Genomic DNA, 22,355 nt, shown 5'->3' on the forward strand with positions numbered 1-22,355 from the left:
AGAGCTCCCCTCAGTGGTCATAAACTGAACTACACATGAAAAAGCTGGGTCTAAGAGATTTGCAGTTGTGTGCTTCCAGCCAGCTGGCTTTGGTAATGGGGGACAAAGCCAAACCAGGGGACCATGTCCAACACGAGGCCCAGGTTTCGGAGATCACAGTAACACATGAACCATACACATCATCTGCTAGTCACACGCATATATACAGATATCGGTACCAGGGCTCAGCCACAGGCCCTGTCAAATGGGTCAGCTTACAAAAGGGAGGGGCCCAATTATCACAGCCACAAATACACACATAAAGTGCCTTTCAAGGGTCCATGAGTGCTTCGGCTTCCCTATGATTATGCCCACTCGCTACACACCCAGCACTTGTCGTACACACACACAGAGCCGCCTGTGCCAAAACAGCCATCAGACCGGACTTTCGCAGCAGAGCAGCACTGAGCTGCGTTTAGCCGGTTTGAAAGGGGGAGAGCTTTCTGCGGTCAGGGAGAGCAAGAGAAAACGGCAAGAGGGAGGACAGAGTGAGCATTTGGCTGCTCAACAACTATTAGTAATCCTCCTCTCTTTGAGGTGAAAGCACAGCATGTAATATTTTAACCATGACAGATTAGATTTTAAGAAATCGATGAAAACTTGAATGAATTTGCGATGCAGTAAATTGAAAACATTTAGATGTCATTTTAGCGAGCATGTAAGCACAGGAGCGTATGCCAGTGGCCTCTTTCTCCCCAGCTAAGTAAATTAGTTTTGAAAGGAGAATCAGTCTGAATTGAGGCTTAAGAACCGTTGACTCGGGTGTTGTTGTGTTCCTGTGCCATACTTTATTGTTTTAATCAGCATAGCATTCTGTGGAGCAAGTACGCTAAGTGATCAGATATATGGATTTGTTTTAATTACATTAGTAGTAGTTGTGTTTTGTGTCCCTGCCCTGGAACTAGAACAACTAGCTAAAACATGTGCAAAGCATTTCTTTTCTTTGTATGACATTTGTACAATATTCACACTTAAAAGTTCAGTTAACTGAACTAACGACTGTCTTGCACAATTTCTTCACGTCTCGCGTCTCCTTTAAATTTGTGTTAGCAACATATATCAGTGCAACGTATTTGAGTACAACTCTGTAAGTGTGATGTTGCACTGTACAACCTGTTTCTCTATTCTGTTCTATTCTATTCTATTCTATTCTATTCTATAATAATTACCCTATTTTCTTGGTAGCATTAATTTATTTTATTTTTACCCGACAAGCAGTAAAAAAAGAATATTTTCTTACATGAGAGCAGCATGCTTTGTGGCACACACAAAGCAGAATAATTATATCCTTTTTAAAAAAAAAAAAAAAAAAAGATGCAGCGCATAATGGCTCTATGAAAATAATAGGGTGATTGAAAATAATTGATTTCCGCCGTCAAATGAGCCCAAGAAAGCAACTTGTGATTCACAGTGAATAGGTGTACAAACCCTAATTACACATTATGAGTCACCCATTGTTGACTCTGCCTTTTAAAGTAATTATACATGTGAGAGTTATGTATATGGCTGAAAAAATAAAAAAAGTTTGGTTGAGTTTTCAGACAAGAACAGACTGAGGAGAAGACTCAGGTAGTGAGTGGACTGCTATGTGGAGCCATAGTGCCCCCTTCTGCCTTAAAACGCCAGCACAAAACCCTTAGGAACAATAGACATTTCTATAGTCACGCCAGAGGAATAGTTTGGTTTCTTTTGAGCGGGGCTGCGTGATTTACTCAGCCTTAATCAGTATGTTACCTACAGTATAGATGGTGGTCAGCACAGCCACGCAGTTTGGAGAAGCCCGGAGGAGTACAGGATGCCGAGCAATGAACCACCGTGGGAGTCAGCTTTGGATAAGGCCTAAAAGAAATTCATAATCAGTTTAGGTGTTTATTACATTTTTACTTCTACACTCCTTTAAAAATATTACCACTGCTTACCTTGTTTTCGAACAGCCTTTTCTGAAGAGGAACTGAAGCTGTTATATTGTAGCCGTTTGTATAGCTGCTCCTGTGTGACTTTGGTGTTGTAGCACTTTAATGTAATAAGTAATAATTATGTATTTCTATTCAAACATGTTAACCTGCGTGCAGTATGTATGCGCCATAATTCTGTCATTCTGTCTGTGTTGCATCATCCCTCGCCACATGGGGGAGCTCACTGGCCGCTGCTACACAGATTTCTTTCAGCGAACAAGTCACCTATCGCAGAACACAGTGAGAACTTACCTCTCTTTGACTTGCTCAATGAATTAAGTATAGAATAAAAACTGTCTTTAATTCTGCAGATAAACTGTATTTAGTCAATGCCAAATTTCCAATGTGGGGACAACAAGAAGACAGAAGATTATCTGACAACAGCAACTTGTGGACTTAACTCCCGGTGTGAAAAGCAGTTCGACAGGGGACAAGCAGTTTACTTTGTCAGAGCTGGAACCATGTTCTGTAGAGTAACCTTTTGGTTCTAGGTTAGATGTTTGTATGCCTGCAGATACAGCTGTTCTCCCGTGATGCAGGAGGTGATTGAGTCCACCTTGTTTATCAAGAAAAGAGGGCTGTGAAAGAAAACACAACCAGTGCCAGTGGACCTAGTGAATGTGTTTGATCCGTCTGTGCTTCAGTACTGGCCCCTTGCTGGGGCTAGGGTTTGTTTTACAAAATACGTTTTGTGGCTAACCCCGTCCACAGCAGTTAATTGCTTGGCTTCCATGCTAGTACTCCTGTCCACATCTCCAAAGCAGTGAAGTGGAACCCGTCCTCTCATGTAGGTGATACACTGCCTCATACAACCCTCCTTCAGATAAACTAAACTCTTTTTAATGGTTCTTCTATTTTCCACAGAGATATCAAAGAAAATGAGACTGTGTGTAAAACTGTGCAAAATCAGGCTTTATTTTTTTTTTTTTCCTGCATCGCCTTCTTTCATCTTCATCATAATCACCATCATTGTCATGGACATCATCTTTGAAAACATTACTCACCAGAGGCAGACGGTGAGAGAATAGAGTCTCAAAGAGACTCACCACTCACACCTCTGGGCAAAAACAGGCAACAACAATTGGCAGTCCCGCAACACAATTGGCCATTCTCTTTCCGGGCAATACATTTCAAGAGCATCTCCAATGTCCTTATTTACAATTTCTTTGCTTTTCAGTGCCTCAAAGTCCATTCGGTAGTCAGAGTTTCAGCTCCAGGAGACAATGAAAACCCATCTTAGTACAGACATGTTAAAGATGCTGCATACTGATGCCATAATTATTCATCTTATCACCTCTCCACTTTCTGTTTACTGCAGGTCTGGGGACAGTCAGTTTCTCCAGTTTAGGCAAACGTTGAATAAGTGCAATGTCTATTATAATGTCAAGAAAATACAAAGCCACACGTACATACATACATACAGTACATGACTAACTGATAATCTATACAAGCCACTCTCCGAGGTGAAATCAAAGAGCCGCACATGAATGCACCTCTATAATACCCAGTGTCTGCAAGGTTGGAGGTGAGAAGCACGTGAGCTCACCCGGACTGGATACTCCTTTGTAAATAGTTTGGGAAAATTGTCCATGATTTTCTGTACAGCGGATTTTGTTGGTGACCCCAGTGGTCAGTGTAGTTTGTACGCAGAGAGGTTCGTTTTGAAATAGGATATCCACCACTGGGTTTTTAAGTATGAAGACTATTAAAAGAAAATGATGGCACATGACAGATTATGGTACTTTTTGAACAGATAACATAAGCAGCGGATGGCAGCTGGTTACAGATTTAATCCAATCAACATCTCCTATTTTTTTTAAATTTCATTTATATATATTTATATTGCTGTTGTTGATGGGTAAACCTTACCTTAATTTTGACAAGTTTGTAGTTTTAGCCTGACATATCTTCTATCATGCACCAGATCAAACCAAACTCACTGCAGCTTTGATACACTCCTTGCAACTGTTTTCTCAGCACTGAGGGACTAGAAATACAACTCCAACTCAATTGCAGAAAAAAAAAAAAACCTTGACAGAGGTGTAACTGATGAAAACACGTCACCTATTCATTTGATCATACTTGCTGAGTGAAGACTAGGGGAACAAAAGCGTACAAAAATCCTCTAAAAGTGGCAAAAGCTTCAAAGTTGGATGTTTATTCTCAGCGGGATCAACACGGATGCCAGCCCATCATTTAATAAAATGTTTATGGTAAAATACTAACAAAATGGATCCCACGATGGTTCTCATGAACCAGTATTACACTTCTGTCCTGTCAGATAAAAGCTCAAATAAATTTTGTTCATTTGATATTTGGGGTCTTTAATGTCAAAAGTGCATCATTAATCCGTTTTAATTCTGCAACAGAAAAAAAAAAAGCTGGAAAAAAGCTGGATTTCTTTTTACATAATGTTATCAAAAACAAAGTGCTTATAGTGAATTTCAGCCACACCTCGCTTATTGGATTCTGAGAGCTTCATTCAATAGACAGGGACAAAATGACAGAGCAGTGCTTGCCCCTCAAATAACCATGTCACAGACCCTAATTCGTGTCATTAGTCAAAGACTATTGAATAAACTGATGAGAGATAATGACTTTGCAAACACAATAAGAGAACAAACTGCTATGTGCATGTAAATCCATCACTCATTTGCCACAAAGGGATCTATTATCATTTGGAATGATTATTTTACTATTTTAATATTCACAAAGGGAATGATAAATGGAGATAATTAGTCCTAGGGATAAGTAAAAATGCAGCAAAAAAAGGCAGAAGCCCAGTCAACCCAAGGTCAGAAGAGGGTGCACACGTGTGTCCAGTGACTAATTCCTTTTTTCTTCACCAGTGGTCTGTAAATGCCAGGAACTGAGAAAACCAGGATAAAACCTAACTGAAGGTTAAATGAATGAGTGATGCGTAACAATTCGGGGAAGAGGAACAATGGAGGGAAACGAGAAGACCGGAACAAAGAAAAAGACTTTCGAAATAATGTGCTCAAGAGCTTCCTCGTCCTTCAGTATGAGGCCTGAGGACAGCTCACCCAAACGTTGGCTCTAACTGTCTGCCTGCCTGTGTGCCTCCACCAGAGAGACGTATGCATCAGAGCGCCGCTGGTGAACCTCAATTAGCTGGAGTAGATCTGGGTCCCGATCACACGCATGATCTCCTTCTGCACCTTAGGCTCTTGGGTGTTGATGTTGGCATCTCCTACTTGGCCATCCTCATACCTGCACACATACAGAACATTTTATAATTTTGTTAAGTTCCTTTGACACCTTATCTTCTGCTATTTTTTTCTGACTAAGAGTCAACTAAATTACACGAGGCACTGCCAGGACACTACCACTAACCATATCAACCATCCTTTCATGCTAGAAAACACAACCACAAGCTTGATTGCAGGCCATCCCCAAACCTAATTTCAAACTCATAAAACAGCAGTGAACATGATAATAGACGTTGCCATCTGGTGAAGAGAAAGCATCATACTGAAAGTCTGACCTATTCAGTGGAACGGTACTACCATTCGACCGGCATCTAAATCTATTCAGTCGTCATTCAGAATGATGATGAGACATGAAACCATCACAACCACAGTTTAGCAGGAAGCAGACGAGTGATGAGAGTCATCATGATAATATCTAATAACTATGCATTCATTCTGTGGAAATTATCAAGCAGTTTAAACTGCGGGGAATACTTACACAAAAAAGAAGCGAGTACAGACGTGGTCAGATACTGGACAAACCCAGATGTTACCGTGTTTCTGCAGATCCTTAGACGTTATAACTGTTTGAAAAAGATCACACCACATTTACAAAATTATACATTGTAGTTTGTATTGCGCGTACTTTCGTGTTGGTTATAGTAATGGTGTCACTGCTGTTTTTTTGTGTTATATAAAACAAAATAAAATGCACCTGAGCTTAAGGGTTTAAACTCAGATATTATCTAAAGTGAAAGTTTCTTTAAAATAATGGTGTTGTGCAATAATGTATAATAATTGCTGAGACCATTCCTTCCTATAAATAATTTTCATAGATAAGTGTTTTTCATATTCCATATGGAGATACTGATTAAGAATGCAGAAGCATTTGAGATAGACTCATTTCATAGTTTTTTTAATCAAATGTGCTAATGCCCTCCATTCACCTTCACAAAGAGCGATGCAGTTCAGGTTTCGACTCTGAAGAAACCTTGATTGTATCGGACGGCTCTGTTGAAAAAGATACAGCAGTAAGTTAGTAGGTATAGTAAAGACCATGATCTAAATGAATTATCCAACCATCCAATGTTTTAAATGTAAAAAATCTTCTAAAATATGTTCTGCCTTTTGAGCAAAATCTGTCATCTTGAATCATGTTGATTTCTCTTAAGGTTTCAAATTGTTCCACGTGCTTGTCTCCTTTGTATTTAATGCAAATCCATCATTCAGAATCATGATGTCATTTATGAAGATCTACTGTGTTCCTCACCTGTGGTATGGTGTTCATGCGGTTGTAACGCTGCACTAGTTCATCTTTGGTGGGCATGCGGTGCTGTCCTTTCCCCATCCCTGCAAGAAGCAGCAAAGCCAGCAAACGGCCCTCAGTCAGAACAACCTTAACTCGTGTCAGTCATGCTGTGAAAAACCTTCTCCTGGTGTATAAAGATTATTGGACTAAATTTCTATCAAATAAATGCTACGTAAAAATGCCAAATAAGAACTAAAAACAAAGAGAATGCAGCAAGAATAGCCGTTTCCTTTTTATGATCAAGAAACAGATACTATACTAATTTAAATGATATGTGCCTTAGATTGTAGCACTAGTTCTGATCTTAACATTAATACTCTAAGCATTTGGAGATGTAGCACGGAAGTCTCATATCTATTGGACACCAACCCAAATGTGATTCAGAAATGCTGTACCCATTCAACACGTTGGGACCAGTTAAAATTGCCATTGGGACACTGGCAGTCTGATGGCCTGATATCACAACCACGACCACCACCAAATCAGCCTACCACTGTAGGAACTGAAGTCCAAATAAATGTCTCCCCAACCCCGCAAAAAGAAAACCATATAAAAAGCCAACGTACCACAAAGTAACACACACACACACAAGTCCATTGACAGGCCTGTTTCACAAAGCCACAAAATATGGTAGGTATGGAAGGTGGCACACAAGCTCAGAGGCCCCAGGCCCAGCACCCAAAATGGACACACAACACACCACACCACAGTAGGGTAACATGAAGATCTCCCACACATGAAAATGGAGTGTCCCAGGATGACAGTCAGGCCATGTTACAGACACAGAGGGTACTCAGTGAACATGGTGGGGAAAAAAGCGAGAGGGGGGGCCGGTGGGGGTCTGAATGGCGAGGAATGAGCCGTTCCTACCTGAGTATCCAAAAGATATGCTGGAGATGGGGCTCAGATAGATGCCCTTTCCATACGCTGCCCCATGCAGCTTGGGTTTGAGAAGAGCAGGGAGGAAGGAAGGGTCACTGAGCAGTTGCACAGGACAACCGTACATATTCACACATGGATGTACTCGCACATACAGCGTAATTCATACCAAAGCGGGAAAGCTCAGTAAAGTCTTTAAGTCTACCTGGCAAACCCCATCAAGCAAGCACACTATATATATATATACACACATAAAGACAATAATCCAAATGGTGGACAGTTGATATCAATGAAAGAAAATATAGTTATATTACTCTAGGGTTGTAAAACAGTCCTTATATTTCGGTCACACTTTTCATTTTCCTGAATATAAGAGTTCTTTTGATGTTCTATAATTTTGTGAGTGAAATGTACGCTTACAATGTTCTCACATGACAAATGACATATGAGGTGTATGCCAGTGTGACGGTAACCATAATACAATATGATTATAATTCACACATGGATGTCCGCAGTGAAGAAAACAGAAGGACTGCAGGTGTAATATGAACAAGTGCCCATAAAATAAGAGGAAGAACCAAGAGGAGCTTGATGGTTTGGGAACACATGAGGGAGATGGAGGTCAGGACATGGCACATCTGGAAGGAATGAAAAGGAACAATAGACGAGAGGTTTTGTGCGACGGCTCGAGCTGAAGGCTGACTCAGTCCTCCTCCTTCTGTGAGACACAGTGACAGAGGAAGGGTGTCAGTGTTCAAGGTGAGACGGAGAAGAGAAGGGGGAGGCGGGCGAGCACCGAGTCGAGATCAAAGATGGAGAGTTCAAAAAGCTGAGAACAAAGAAGGCATAAATGAAACACATCAGCGCGATGGAGCAATCACGGCCGACGAGAACGTTTCAAAGATCCTCGAGACTTCAGATTTAAGTGTGTTTAATCTACTCTCAGGACATGCCGATATATCTCCAAGCAGTCATTATCAAGCCTTATTGTGCAAATGAGACATTGCTGCGGCAGAACTCGTCTTTTATTGCTTTATTAATTTCTCTTTTACAGACCTGGGTCACAACCTTAGCAGAACAATAAAAAGATGGCTGCAGAAATTAATAAAACAGGAATATACTGTATTTTGGATAGATGGTACCGTTTTTATTCCTATTTCCTTGATATTATCTGTATAGTTCCACTCAGATTTAAATCAACTCAATTAAAGATTTGTGGCTACGTTGACGGATGAGTGTTGCCAGTTACTAACCTTCAACAGAGAACCCTATTCACCACAAGGAAGGCATTACTCACTACCTCCGAGCTGGTCCTTTGCATCCTTCAGCTTCAGACCTAGTCTACTCAGTGCTCTAGGTGGTTTACCCCAACAGGGCACACAGGCAGTCTGCTGACGTCACAGCTGACACCACAGCCCGCTCCCTATGTCCCACAACAGGAAGGGTTGTGCTGTCTGCTGCTGCCGGCGGAGGAGGCAGAAAGTGGCCGACATTAGCCAGGGGAAGTCTCCCAGTGTGCCCTGCTCGCTAAAATGCCAATTGCAAAGCTGACGAAAGGGAAGCTGGCATCCATTAACTGCAAAAATGAATCAGCCGGACAGCGGCCCTGCTTTGAGCGAGAGCAGGTTCACTGTCCGAGAAGAGATGCATCATAAGTTCCAGCCAACTGCCAGGGTTACGTACCTGCAGTTTGGTATAAGAGGCATTGACTAGTCCATTTCTCAGAACAGAGTGCCAGTTCTCTATATGGGAACCACTAGAGCAAGTGTAGAGAGAAGGAGAGACGAGAGAGGAAAGATAAAACAAAGTGCTGTGTGAATTTAAACAGCCCGGATCAAAGTGTGCAACCACTCATGTGTAGTGGCTTGATTCGTGCTGTTCAAGAGTGTTCCAGTAAACCCACAGTTTGGTAAAATATGCTGTCAAAAAATGTAATATCTTAAATACAAACAGCTTTTCTTCTTTCAGTATATCTATTTTGAAATGTGTAGCTGCTGCAAGCAAAAGTTCTATCACTAAAAAATGTATTATTAATTGCATGTGATAAGTTTTTACAGTGTTTTGTAAAATGTACAACACAAATTAACAAAGAGAGATTATTCTAGCTCTCAGCCACAAAGGAGCTGCGTCAGTCATCTATTTACACCATCACAGTCTTCCAAGACTTTATCGTTCAATATTTAAAAATAAAGTATTAAAAGACGCGGATCAAGGATGACAACCAATCATTGCTGCGTTTCCGCACAGGACAGGTTATTTGACTGCCTCTCCCAATGCAGGTACCTGCGCCGTCTTAAAATAAAACACAGCGGGGCCGTGAGTGCTGTTATTTTTAACTCATTTTGAAGCAGTATCAAGTCCTTGCTCCCACATTTCTAATTAGACCCACATGGAAAAGTTCTCAGTGAGAACTTCTCATCAAATGCGGATTTTCTGTATTTATATTTTGTGCATATCTTTTTATACCGATATAAAAAATTATGTCTTCCAGGCTAAATTAAATATTTGACATTTTCTGTTGAGAATGATTAAATTTGTAGTATTAACCAGCATAGAAGACTGTTAGCACTGTTTGTACCCAGCAAGTGCCCAGATGGGTCGTGTGTATCTAAAATATTCAGCAGAGCCCCATCTGCTACAGTACAAATGTCTATCTCGCAGATATTGCTGGCTCCGTGTGCTGGCTAAGAAAGGTGGTTTCTCTGTCCAAGAGAATGGCCGCTGCTCTGTGCTGTTGTTTGTTATGGTTCCATAAAAATCTGCTAGAGTTGCCCCTTCATCCACAGCAAAATGACCAGGTGTTACACTAAGACACGTTCATGTTGGACAGAGCGTTCTGTTCTAATGCTAAATTATGCATGGATTTTGGCGACTATGCTTGATTTGAGATCAATTATTAACAGCATGTGATTTCTCACATTATAAGAACCCAAAGCCGTAATCATAGCAATATAGCGAAGCTGTAATCTTTCAAAGTCGTTCAATGAAAACAGTTTTGATCGAATGAAAATCATGTCGGCTAATGGAAGGTGTAACTCACTGGAAGGCGAACGTGCTTCCGTACAGCTTCTTGGCAGTGCGAAAACGAGCTTCCTTGGCTGGGGGGCTGCTGAGCAGCAGGAACTGGTGGGATGTGTGCATGAATTTTAGTTGCTATTAGAATGAGATCAGAAGGATGAGTGAGAGAGGGAGAGACACAAAGAGACAGATACAGAATGAGTATAAACCATGAAATTACACAGTGTAATATTAAAACTATTTATTTGATAATGGAGACTTGACAGGATGTTATTCTGGTTTCCTACCCTACTGAGAGGAAGCTTGACAATATGTGATCTGTTACTGGAAATAATCCTGCAGAAACACAGAGAGGAGATAAAAATGTAACAAACCGTAACAGAATTGAAATTCTCCAACCATGTGCTACCACTTAAAACACAACAGGCTTTGTTTCACAGCAGACATTTTGACTTTTCAATGCTGGGACAGACCACCTGGCATCTCTGGCATTTGTGCATTTGCACAAATGTGCAAATGTGAATTAGTATGTAGCCTGTCTGCCCATTCTTGTTTTCAGCAACTATGGACCAAAATGCCACTACATGAAGTTGGACAGACCTACAACCAATCAGAGCAGTAGCATTGAGCGCTACAGCATGCAGAAATAAGCTTTTGGCAGAGCAATCATTGACAGATCTACAATTGACTTGGACAAAAGTGTCTCAGTGGCACGCCTCTGCACAGTCATCGTATTAAACCCGTCGATATTAGATAAACAGCAGTGACTGGCTAGGCACGGACAAGGCCAGGTGGAAATCTGTTTGAACAGGAGCTGAGCCAGACGCATTCTGCCAGAGCAATTGAAATATAAGCTCTCAGATTTGTCTGGTTCCAAGGATAGGAGACAACACATCATTAATGAGCCATTCTTCTAAAGTGTCCCAGTAAGCCAAAGACACAGAGCCAGCATGCACGACACAGGAACCCTGAAACCAAAACAGCTAAACAATGTTCAGCCATAATTAAAAGTATTATTTACAGCTATACTTTTCCTGCTCCAACAAGTCAAAATGTGTTCCCTAAAAAAAAGACCTGAGCATTATTGTGCTGTCCATGATTTTTTACGCAATATTGAAGGTTTAACATGCTCTCTGCTGATGAGCAGCATGAAGTCAAATTCTGCAAACATACAAAGCAGACTAAATCTATTTTTGGACCAGATCCTCTCCACTCACCACTGTAGCAGGGGATGAGCCAAAGGGTCCAGCTTGTCCATCTGTTTCTTGATCTCCAGATATGAGCCCTGGAAAAACCACACATGCATGTGCTGTTTTCAGATGTTTCTTCCCAAAACCAAATGAGCAAGCGTTCATATTTAAACGTGTGATATAAACGATATATAACGGTATTCATATTGACAGTTTAATAGTATAGATGCAGTGCTGCCACGGTGGATGAAGAGGCAGAGTGGGACAGAGCTGACGTCACTATATTACGTATAACAAGACCCCACCATTGCAGCTCAGTCTGACAAATAAAGGACAGTGTACTATACACAGTTGCCCCTCTTTCCCTCCCACCTTCTCCTTTTACCTGGGTCATTTCCCGGATAGACATAACACTATCCAGTGCTTTCTGCAGTCTTTCATAATTCTTCTTCTGTGTTCATCGGTTGAGCCAAACATCCATTGTATGCAATGAGAGAGGGAACAACAAACAGAAGTCTAAAATCACTTGGAGATGTAAGGGTTTGCTTAGGCTTAGTTAAACATACGTTTTAGAAGCAGCAGCAGTTGGTTTTGATTCAAAGTATTGTGTTTGTGTTTGGTTTTTTTAAGTATTCATTTAGATAGATGCTGACCTTTGGGTTGAAGGCCAGAGTCTTGGGGTCATTGGGATCAACGACCGATGGGTAGGGCTCAAAGATTATGCTCTTACGGGGAGACTCCAGAGCAGCTCGACACATAGCCACAAGTAGATCCACCACCTGGGAAAAGAGTGATTTTACATTTACATTTTAGAGCATTAGCAGGAGATCCTTTTGATGCTTTTTGTCAGTAGAACCTGCCTTGGTTCCAATAACTACAATATAAACTACAATGAATTTTGATTATTTGTAGTTTTTACGTGTTGTTGGAACATGTTTTTCCATCTAAAATCCAAAGGGAATTATGGTTAATACTATCTATTGTTTTCACCTCCGCTCCGGTTGCCACTTCCTCTGCAGCTCCGGACATCACACCCAGAGTGTAGAAGGAGAACACACACAGCTCCCTGGTGCACACAGCAGGCTGCGTGAACACACACACACACACACACACAGACAAAGAGGGATGAAACCACTCCTGTTTCAGTGGGTACTACTGTACAATAAAAAGTACATCCATTCACACATTCTCCTTTCTCTTGTTCACTCCTTTATTGGCAAATCCATTAACAGAATCACATTACTGAAAGAGTAAGACATGACGTAGGTGAGATTTAGTAGTGATTCTTTTTTTCCACTGGTTTAAAAGGGTTTCTTTAACCTGTTCTAAATTCATATGCTCCTTTTTTGTGTGTGTGATACCTTCAGCATGGATCCATTCTGAAAGACGTGCTGTTCGTCACAGACCACGCAGTACTCGTTAAGCGTGGGGATCCTCTGTTCTGAGTACTTCATTATCTGTTAGGAGAGAAGCACAGTGGTGTTCCCGGTTATAAATCCTATTTGCAGCACTGACGTACACAGGAATAAACACAAGTTTGGCAGGATTGTTTGGATCATTTAATCTGCTACAGAATCCTAGAAAGATATTTGGGCCCAGCGGGCATCAACACAATCTCCACAAGGAATTGCTAATAGAAAAGCCAGATTACATACTGGGCCTTTATTGTTGCTTACATACAGAGATACCTAACACTGAGAAAGTCCCAAGGAGACATTTATAAATCACTCTGCAGGCACTGCTATGATTAAAGGATATTTTATTACTCCAGAAGTGCTCCACCTACTTTCTTGTTAAGAATAGCCCATTGACTGAGACAGGGTGTTTAAGTGCCTTTTCAAGTGCTCATATTTCCTCGTGCTCTAACCTGCACTAAGAAGCCATACTCCAAGGTAGGGATGTTCTTGCAGTGGCCACCCGCCTGGGATGAGAAAAACAATTCAATCAGCTGCCTCGTGGTAATCTGCGCTGGGGCCCTGGCCGCCGGGACAGCCACAGTCTGATGAGTCAAGTGAAGACAAAGCATTATGGGAAAGGGCACACCAGCCACGTTACTGTAAGGGTGGGGGGAAAAGACTCAGGTGGGAACAGTGCAGGTGGCGGGTGACTGAGGAGAGGGTCAGAGTTGAACACAGTGGAACAAAAAAACAACAATAAACAGTGCATTCAGAACAGAAATCGTACTGAATTGTGGGTGATTTTTAACGCCACAACGTGCAAGTGACAGACATTAAAGGCAAATACGTGCAAGGACAGTGGAATTTAATTCAAACAAATTAAGCCAGAGACGGGAAATGCTGATTTGTTCAGACGAGCACTGACCTGGCTATTTGGCGGATAGCTGAAGAGCTCCCCTTTAGGGTTCTTCATGGTACACGAGATTGAGCGGTTCATCAGGCGCGTCACTCTCAGCTCAGGTACGCTCAGCTTCCCTTTTAAAACCGTGTCTTGGATAAGAGGAAAACTTGGAGATCTGGCAAAGACCAAAGTACACAGCATGTCACGGAAAATGTCTATTATGAGACAAGGAAATACAAACGTTGTCAAGTATTCGTAAGCTTGTGGAGGGTTCGGCTTCAAGGCACAGAGTATCTAGCTTTAAAGGATAAAACAAGTTATATAATACCTCATAATATAATGGTCATATTTGGTAAATACTGCAATAAGTTAGTGTGATCAGTAGGGACAGTTGTTGAACAAATGCACACTCTGCTCAAGTCACTAATGCTGCACTAACAGTACAAGCTAGCGCAAGTGAAATCTGCTGAGACAGTAGCTCAAGTCACTAACTGTTAAAATACAAGAACCAGTGTTCCCTTCTACCGTTGCTCTCAGTACATTATCCATGTACCCTCATGACATGAGACTCCTGTCAAGTTGTGAGGACGTCAAGACAGGCTAGTAGTTAGTGAAGCTGACCTCCATCGAGTGGGCAGGAATTCAATCCCTGTGCACCCATAACTGTCAAAGAGTAAGACAGAGGCTGAGGAGAGCAGGTCCCTCTAAGGGGAAATAAGTTGATTTTGAATTTGCGTCAGTGTGCACAATGCTGTGTCAGAGCTTGCTTTCTCCCGCTTGTCTTCTTTGATGCAGTTCACGTTTTTTAGGCAGCCCATCGCAAAGAATGTCCATCACTATCTTTTCTATTTCATGGAAAAGAAAAATGCTAGCTATCAAATGTTGTGACCTGTTGTGATCTAGGCGTCTAGACTGAATCCTAAATCATTACGTGTGCACAATGCCATATAACATTACACTCTAAACCTCCATATAAAATATTCTCAAAAATGAACAGTGTGAAAAAGTGTCTTTGGGAACAGTCGTCCATCACCTATGGCTGGATAGTTAATCTACAGCTTGCTGCTTTTTTCATTAAACATTTTAAAAAGTGAAAAAAGCAGATTTTCTATTAAGTGACATTTTGCCTGTCCAAAATCTGATTATCTTCCATTTCCTGCTGTATTATGTAAGTATATTATGGACAGATAATACAAACATGGGTGTGACAAATTATCACTACATGCTTGGATTCTGGATTACTGGATGTTTAGATGCCTTGAAAAAGCTACAGGGGGAGGAAGAGACCTACTTGGGGATAGGGGAGAAGATGCTGAGCCCGGCACGGAACTTTTTGATGGTTCCTCCGGCTTTGAACCAGCTGTGCCTCTTCTCCTGCTGGGCCTTGAGGAACTCATTACTGAGGTGCTTCCACTGCTGTGATGTGAACGTACTCAGGATCCTGTCATTGACAGCCAGGAAGGAACAAATGTGAGTGACCCTCATTGAGCTTCCAGTACACCCAAAAACACCTATGTTTTCATATTTTATAGGATTAAATTCACTAAAAGCATGTGCTTACTTTTTGAGCTGTAGGCCCAGGCTGAAGCCTTCTTTATTTGAGGGCTGGAACACTTCTACTGACGGCTCTGAGTAAAGATGACTAACATGATTACACAATATACACACGGACTCTTTCTTTCACTCTCCCTCTTGTATAGCACATAGTGTACTCACCTCCCACGCTCAGTGAGTGGCACAAATACCTAAAGTCCCTCCCAGAAAACCAACATCCACACTGACATCTTTACTCACCAGGTCCATCGAGGTACTGAGAAAGAGAAAAGCGCAGTCTCAGAATAATGGGCTCTGTTCTGATAACTTTCCAAGCTGTCGCAACCTCCTCCTGAGTCAGACACACACACACATACACACATACACACAAATATACAGAGTTAGCATCCTAATTAGGGCCATTTCTCATTACATGAATAAATTATGAGCACACGATGCATTATAAATGATGTGTTACTTTGCAAAATGTCAGTGTCAGAATAGTAATGAGCAAAGTCGGAGGAGGCAGTGAAAGGGGAATGCTGACTCACATCTAAGAAACCGATGTTAATATGCAGATCGATGTCCACGTCATCAATGGTTCCATACTCCCTGTTCAGAAACACATAAAACAGATACAGTTAATTCATCATAAATAATGGAAAGCGCTAACCCGTTTAAGTGATTATCCCCTAAGGGAGAAAAATAAGGGTTATTTTTGCCAAATGGTGCCAAATAAAACAAAGGTAACATTCATAATAGTGTGAATGTGTGTGTGTATCTGTGCCGTACCTGACAGAGACAGCACTGTCTGTGTAGATGTCTTTTACTGCCTCGATGTCTGCATCCAGTTGAGGATGGCGGTACAGGTCAGCGGCACAGGTCCCCTGCAACAAGCAGCACTGGTCACAGTTATAGCAGTGAGTGAATTCTCAATGGTTCCCGAACTTTTTTTCTCACACATAACCCAAACACCCCACAACTCCATGACATAAAATCAAGTACTCTTCACCAAGGGTTGAGGTACTGGAGTGCACCCATGACGCATGCACACAGTTAAGTTGTGGCTCATTTTTAAGGTCATGTAAGCATTAAATTACAATTAGTCAACCACATTGTTATTGATCATACAGCCAAATCTTATAAATGAGATAAATGCATATTTTTTTTTGCATATTATTTAGTGGTATACAGCCACCACCAGCATTTAAGATGAAATGTGTCATTAGATTGTTTCTCAATGGATGAGCTGCTGTCATGAATCAATTAACACACAAAAATATATACATATTTAAATACCAACTGGATTATGAGAATGTCCTATTTCCTAACTTTGGGGGGAAAAAAGTGGTGGAGCGTCATTCAGGTGCACTCCGGCATCACTCATTAGCAATATTCAAATGATTGCACTTAAATTGTATACAATTTGCAGTATACTGTATATAAGGGGACGCTGTTGCAGTTTGCACACAATAGATCAGCCATTGTTTGTGTTAGTTTGCATTTGTACTGCTAGAAGGTTTCTACCAGTTAGTTTTAGCGATCAGACTTAACTCAGTATCGATTATGTGTGGCTGTGTAACTGACTAGCCTTTCCTATCTTTAACACAACATCAGAGTCATTGTATGTTAGCAAAGCCATTACACAGATTGACATTTGTTCATTTCTAAAACTGTAAGAAAGTGATGTTGCATCTTGAACGCAATGGGTTTGACTACATGAGATGTCATTTATTTTATGTGTGTTTAATTTGCAGTTCTTGGTTTACATTTTAATATATAGTATTTAGTTTGGTCGCCTCCGCACATTTACCCTAAAAAGAGCATTTCCCAGTATTTATAATAATATCTGACCCCATGTTCCTAGAGTCTAGACTTGAAGTCGGGCTCTCATCTCCTCGGCTCAGAGTGTGTAGAAAAGATCCCACACTTTCGTCCTTATCTTGACTACACTGCTTTCATGTTCCCTGACTGCTCTGAAATGAGCTTTACGTCCCAGACTGGATTTACATTTCAATCAAAAGACTTGGAAGATAACAGTAAAAAAAAAAAAAAGAAAAAGGATAACTAACAGATTAAGATCTGAGAGAAGCAATGAACTTTATGAGACGATACATGAAATGATGGCATTGGAAGTGTTACTAGGGATTGATGCTTAAGGCTGCGTAGGATGAAAGCAGTATGGGGGGAAAAAAGATACTTAGAGAAGAAAATACTACATTTCCAGATCCTGCACTGTATTTCAGCAGCAAATGGCACACTTAATGCGTTCATATTTGAGACCAATCGTAAAACCTTGGAAAACGGTGACATATCCTGCTTCACATTCAATTAAAATGTTTGCCATGAGATCTGGATTGAGAGATGTCAGTCAGCTGGCCAATGTGTTCGGCACTATGCAGTATATCTCAACAATATTGCCATGACATTTGCAGTGAATATTCGTAATCCCCAGTAAAACCATTCTAAACGATTTTGGTGACCCCTGACTTGTTTTCTGACCACAAGTCCTCTTGATCAACACATCTTTAAAACTAGCGCCTGGATTTCTATCAAAGTGGGTTATTCTTGCTTGGCAAAAGATAAATAAGCTCTCTTTCAGCGCCAGTTTGCCCATGTGTTGGCCTTCTGATTGGTCTGCTTACCAACTTCCTATGTTACTGTTGCTAGGTTGAACAAATAATGTGATTATGGTAGAAAAACGCTGAAATCCTGCAGAGAACAGAGACTAGAGGTGACGTGTTGACGAAACCTAACGTTAGCATGCGATGCGTCAATGTCCCTGGTGGTCTAGTGGTTAGGATTCGGCGCTCTCACCGCCGCGGCCCGGGTTCGATTCCCGGTCAGGGAACATACTTTTAATTTTTCCTTATGTTTTATTCATTTTAAGTACTGTATAGCTTAACAGTCTTTCAACGTTTCACTTTTAATAAGTACCCATTCATTGCTATGGGACTCCTGTCATTAGTGGTCAGCAGACCAATCAGAAGTGCCCTCAAGGGGTCAATCAGGCTAAAATAGCAACAGAATGCACTGGAACAAATGATATTTATAATTATTAAATTGCTAAAATTAACACTTTGGTCCAGACATGGTGTTTTCTAGTATTTAGACTTTTTTTAAATTTATATTTATATCTCATCTTCATTATTCTATTTGGTAAAAAACACTGTTTGTAAAAACAAGAAAGAAGATCATTTTAATGAACTAGTTTGGGGTATTGACATATTTTCATCTGTGATATAGTACGGTTTTGAAATTAAATCGATGGTCAAAAGAAACCACAGACACAAGTAGCACACGCGCTTGAAAACAACGTGAATATTCTGACAAGACCATATTTAACAGAGAGGTAAACAGAGCCTGCTGTACCTGAATGCCATACAGAAACTGTTCCGATTCGTTCTCCCCGTCCGACTCCTCGTCTGTCCAACATTGGCCTTTGATGTCCTGTGGGCCCACACATTGTGAAAAGGCCATTATGGCTGGAGCGGAAAGAAAATGCAACCTCTTTCTATCATCCTTTCATCTCACATCTCCCTATTTAGCCCTTTCGTTCAAGGGCTTCAAAACACTGCTTTATATAGCATCTCAAAGGGAGAGACAAAGAGGCGTGATTTATGTGCAGAAGACAGGATCTTCTCTAAATTCAACCTCCAGAAGAATAATCAACCGACGATGAAAAGCACGAGTTAACAAAAATATCTATTTTTATATCTAAAAGAATGTCTCTTGTCATTTTCAGCCGAGCCTTAAACCCAGAACTGAATTATTTAATATATTAGGCTATTATAATATTTCAATGTCTACTGGAGGTCTGCACTTTTATTAGCAGACAAAGAAGTGTAATTTCATTAAATTTACAACTTTCTAAATCTAACATAAATCAATGAATGTCTGACACTGCCAAATCATATGCAGTGATTACACCAATAGGATCCCAGCTTTCTTACCATTGGGTCTGCTGTTCATAGGGCTCTCTCAGACAGGTTTGGGCCTTTGACTACTGTCAACCATTGCAGCCGGTTTTTTTTTCCCAGGTGGAATGAACGAGAACGGAAAACCGGGGAGCTCTGACTGACCGCCTCTCTTTCCTCCCCTCCTCAGAATTACACAGCCTTGGAAAAACAGAGTAATAAGATTCAGCCATCGACACACACGTGAAACAAAGAGGCCGTTGCCAGTGATGCCATGCTTTGTAAACGGTGCCCTCCTCCTCTTTTCTTTAAATCGTCTGCACTTCACCTTGCCATGTATCCTAGCAACAGCCATCTCTGCCTCCTTTCCGAGTGGCATTAATCACTGTAGAGAGAATGTGTGGGTGATATGTGCTGTACGTTCAGTACTCAGGATGTCTCCATTTCGTTGTCTGCCCCCCACCACCACCCCACAAGAACTTAATCTGTTGATATTAAAGCACGAGAGGTTGGTACACCTTTAAACACGCACAGCCAAAACAGCACATCTACTGATATTACAGCACCTGTTTTACATTACTACTATATGACAAGTAAAGTAAAGGCAAAGACAAGGCTGATATGTTTTATGAAACATAATTTCCTGGGTGACCATTTTAGGAGACTATTGTGGCTACATGAGACAACATGAGAAAATAATGGCTGTCTTTAAAGGGACAGTTACAACTGTTAACGTTGTCTAACAAACGTGATGGGGAAAAAAACATCTATATGGTGTAGAATTAGAGATAAAAAAACAAATAATGATAATGACAAGACAAATTGCGATCAACACCGACACTGACATGACACATGCCCATGACATTTGGTGTTAGACATGTAAACAATGAGGATGGTACGTTTACCACCTGCAGACGCAGATGAGTGGCGTATTTCACGCTGCAGCATCATGAAATAAACCACAAATCACATATTCTAGTGCACATCAAACCAACATAATGAAGAGTCTGCAGTATAGTGATGGATTCTATGACGAGGACAAACAAAGAATGGATGGCAACGTAGCTTAGTGCTGCATAACAAAACAGACATGCAAGAAGACGTCTATCCTTATATATATATATATATATATATATATATATATAGGCCTTTATAATTAAACGAATCCTTTTCTCTTTGTTTGCTGCAGTGAAAAGGAATTTCCAACACTAAATACTCCTCACGCTGTGTATTTGTTGTCCTGATTATGAATGTGTGTCCTCTTTTGTCTGTGTGTGTTATGATTTGGCTGCTTTCTCGCCTGAAAGCATCCTCCCCGACATCAGCTGCACCCTGCTTGAACACTGGTTGAACGCTGCCTCACTCCCTCGTCAAAACCACGTCTCCTTCTTCATCCCCTGTCCTTTTCTCTGTGCGCCTGCCATGTCCTCAGCCCTGCTAGCATCTACATCCCCCCCCTCCACTCCCCTCCATTCCCGTAGCCTCTGTCGTCTCACATACCAATAGACTCAGCAACAAACTGAGCCCCCCCCCAACACACACACACACACATATTCACCATCGTCCCTATTCCTCCTTCTGATAACTATTTAGCACAAACACAGATGCAGTCAGGCGGATTTTCCCCTCCCCCCATGCTCTGCTCCCCCACCCCAGATCCATCCACACTTACCTCCAGAGAGGGATGGAGACACGGATGCTGTCCTTGCCTCAGCTGCTCCTTCTCCCCCCCTTAAAGGGCACACCTGCCTCTCTTTCTATCGGTGGCTGTTTTCCACTGAAATGATAGATGACAATATACCCATCAAAATAAGACAGCAGAGAAACCAGAGCCACGATCCTCCGACTCTAAAGCGTCTGCCCCTCGATGCTTGCGGTGTGTGTCCAGGAGCAAGCCAGCTGGTGTGTGCGGGTCTGTGTGTTTATCTATTGCAGATCTCTGCTCTTACTGCTGTCTTATATTTTGCCTGACAACACTGAGGGGTCTGGGCATGCTCAGTGAGACAAGGCAAGCTGGTCATGTGACCTGCAGCTGACTGCACTGCTGCTGAGAAATAAGAGGAAAAAATGGCTGTGCTCTGTATCTGTCTCTCTGTGTGAATTGTCTCTGTGTGTGGCTGCATAAACCAGTGTCCATTGATGTGTTTTTTGGAGGCCACTCCTGGTTGATATTTAAGAGGATTATTTCTTACGTTTTTTATTAAAAAATAAAAAATAAATACATATTAGCTTAATGCAATGGTTGCACAGCATGCACTATGTTACACTCGGTTAATATTCAAAATTTGAATTCTGTTAAAACAGGAAGAATTATGTTTCTGTGTCATCTTCACATAACATTATCCAAAGATAATACCTGCTGTGTCCACAATGCACTGTGTCATCGTGAGCATGCAGGAGACAATGCTAAGGTCTTTGAGATAATCAGTCTTTACCCTCATTATCCCAAGGTATCTATTTAAGAACTGACCTAAAGAATACGCAGATTAATGAACAGGTGCTTGGCCAAGTGTCTGTCCAATGTGTGGATGCAGTCTGGAGTTTAAGAAGAAATTAAAATCTTTTAAGATTTTTAATAACGCAAAATAAGAGGCACATCGTTTAGTGTCATCGTGGTTTCAGGTACTTGAATACTGTCATTAAATAAGTCATAATTTTAGCGCCTTTTTCCCTATGTTCTCACTATTGTATGCATTTGCAATGCTTTTTTTGAAAAAGAGCCCAATATTTCAGATTAAATTATATCAAACACTATTAGTTAATTGTCAGCTATGGTTCCTAATGTTTCCCATTCTACTTCATTTTTATTGTGCATTTTGTTTTGTTTTTTATTGCCATAATATGCTCATTATGTAATCACTATACAAGCTTATTAACTATTATTTACTTATTTACTATTTCTGTGAGCTTTTTTAGTGTGTTTGGACCTTGTATTCATTGTTAGCAGTAGCCATACTATGCAGTAACATATTTAGAAGCATTAGCTTGTCCTGCCTGATCATCTCTGA

General features: G+C 41.0%; 1 protein-coding gene across 1 annotated transcript; it reads right to left on the reverse strand.

Moving 5' to 3' along the window:
• Positions 1–1,904: 1,904 nt before the first annotated feature.
• Positions 1,905–18,910, reverse strand: LOC311485710 (protein mono-ADP-ribosyltransferase PARP6; the record flags this gene model as incomplete). The annotated part of the gene is made up of 21 exons (XM_084541292.1): positions 1,905–5,225; positions 5,703–5,787; positions 6,151–6,214; positions 6,474–6,553; positions 7,383–7,452; positions 9,075–9,147; positions 10,432–10,544; positions 10,697–10,745; positions 11,627–11,694; positions 11,985–12,050; positions 12,253–12,378; positions 12,590–12,682; positions 12,961–13,056; positions 13,467–13,598; positions 13,922–14,072; positions 15,189–15,338; positions 15,459–15,525; positions 15,692–15,782; positions 15,982–16,042; positions 16,223–16,317; positions 18,803–18,910. The coding sequence occupies 21 exons, from the start codon at positions 18,908–18,910 to the stop codon at positions 5,123–5,125; spliced, it is 1,941 nt and encodes a 646-aa protein (XP_084397418.1). The 3' UTR covers positions 1,905–5,122.
• Between the last annotated feature and the right edge of the window lie 3,445 nt (positions 18,911–22,355).

This window comes from Chelon labrosus, assembly GCF_963514085.1.
Source record: "Chelon labrosus genome assembly, chromosome: 3".
NCBI classification, from domain to species: Eukaryota; Metazoa; Chordata; class Actinopteri; order Mugiliformes; family Mugilidae; genus Chelon; species Chelon labrosus.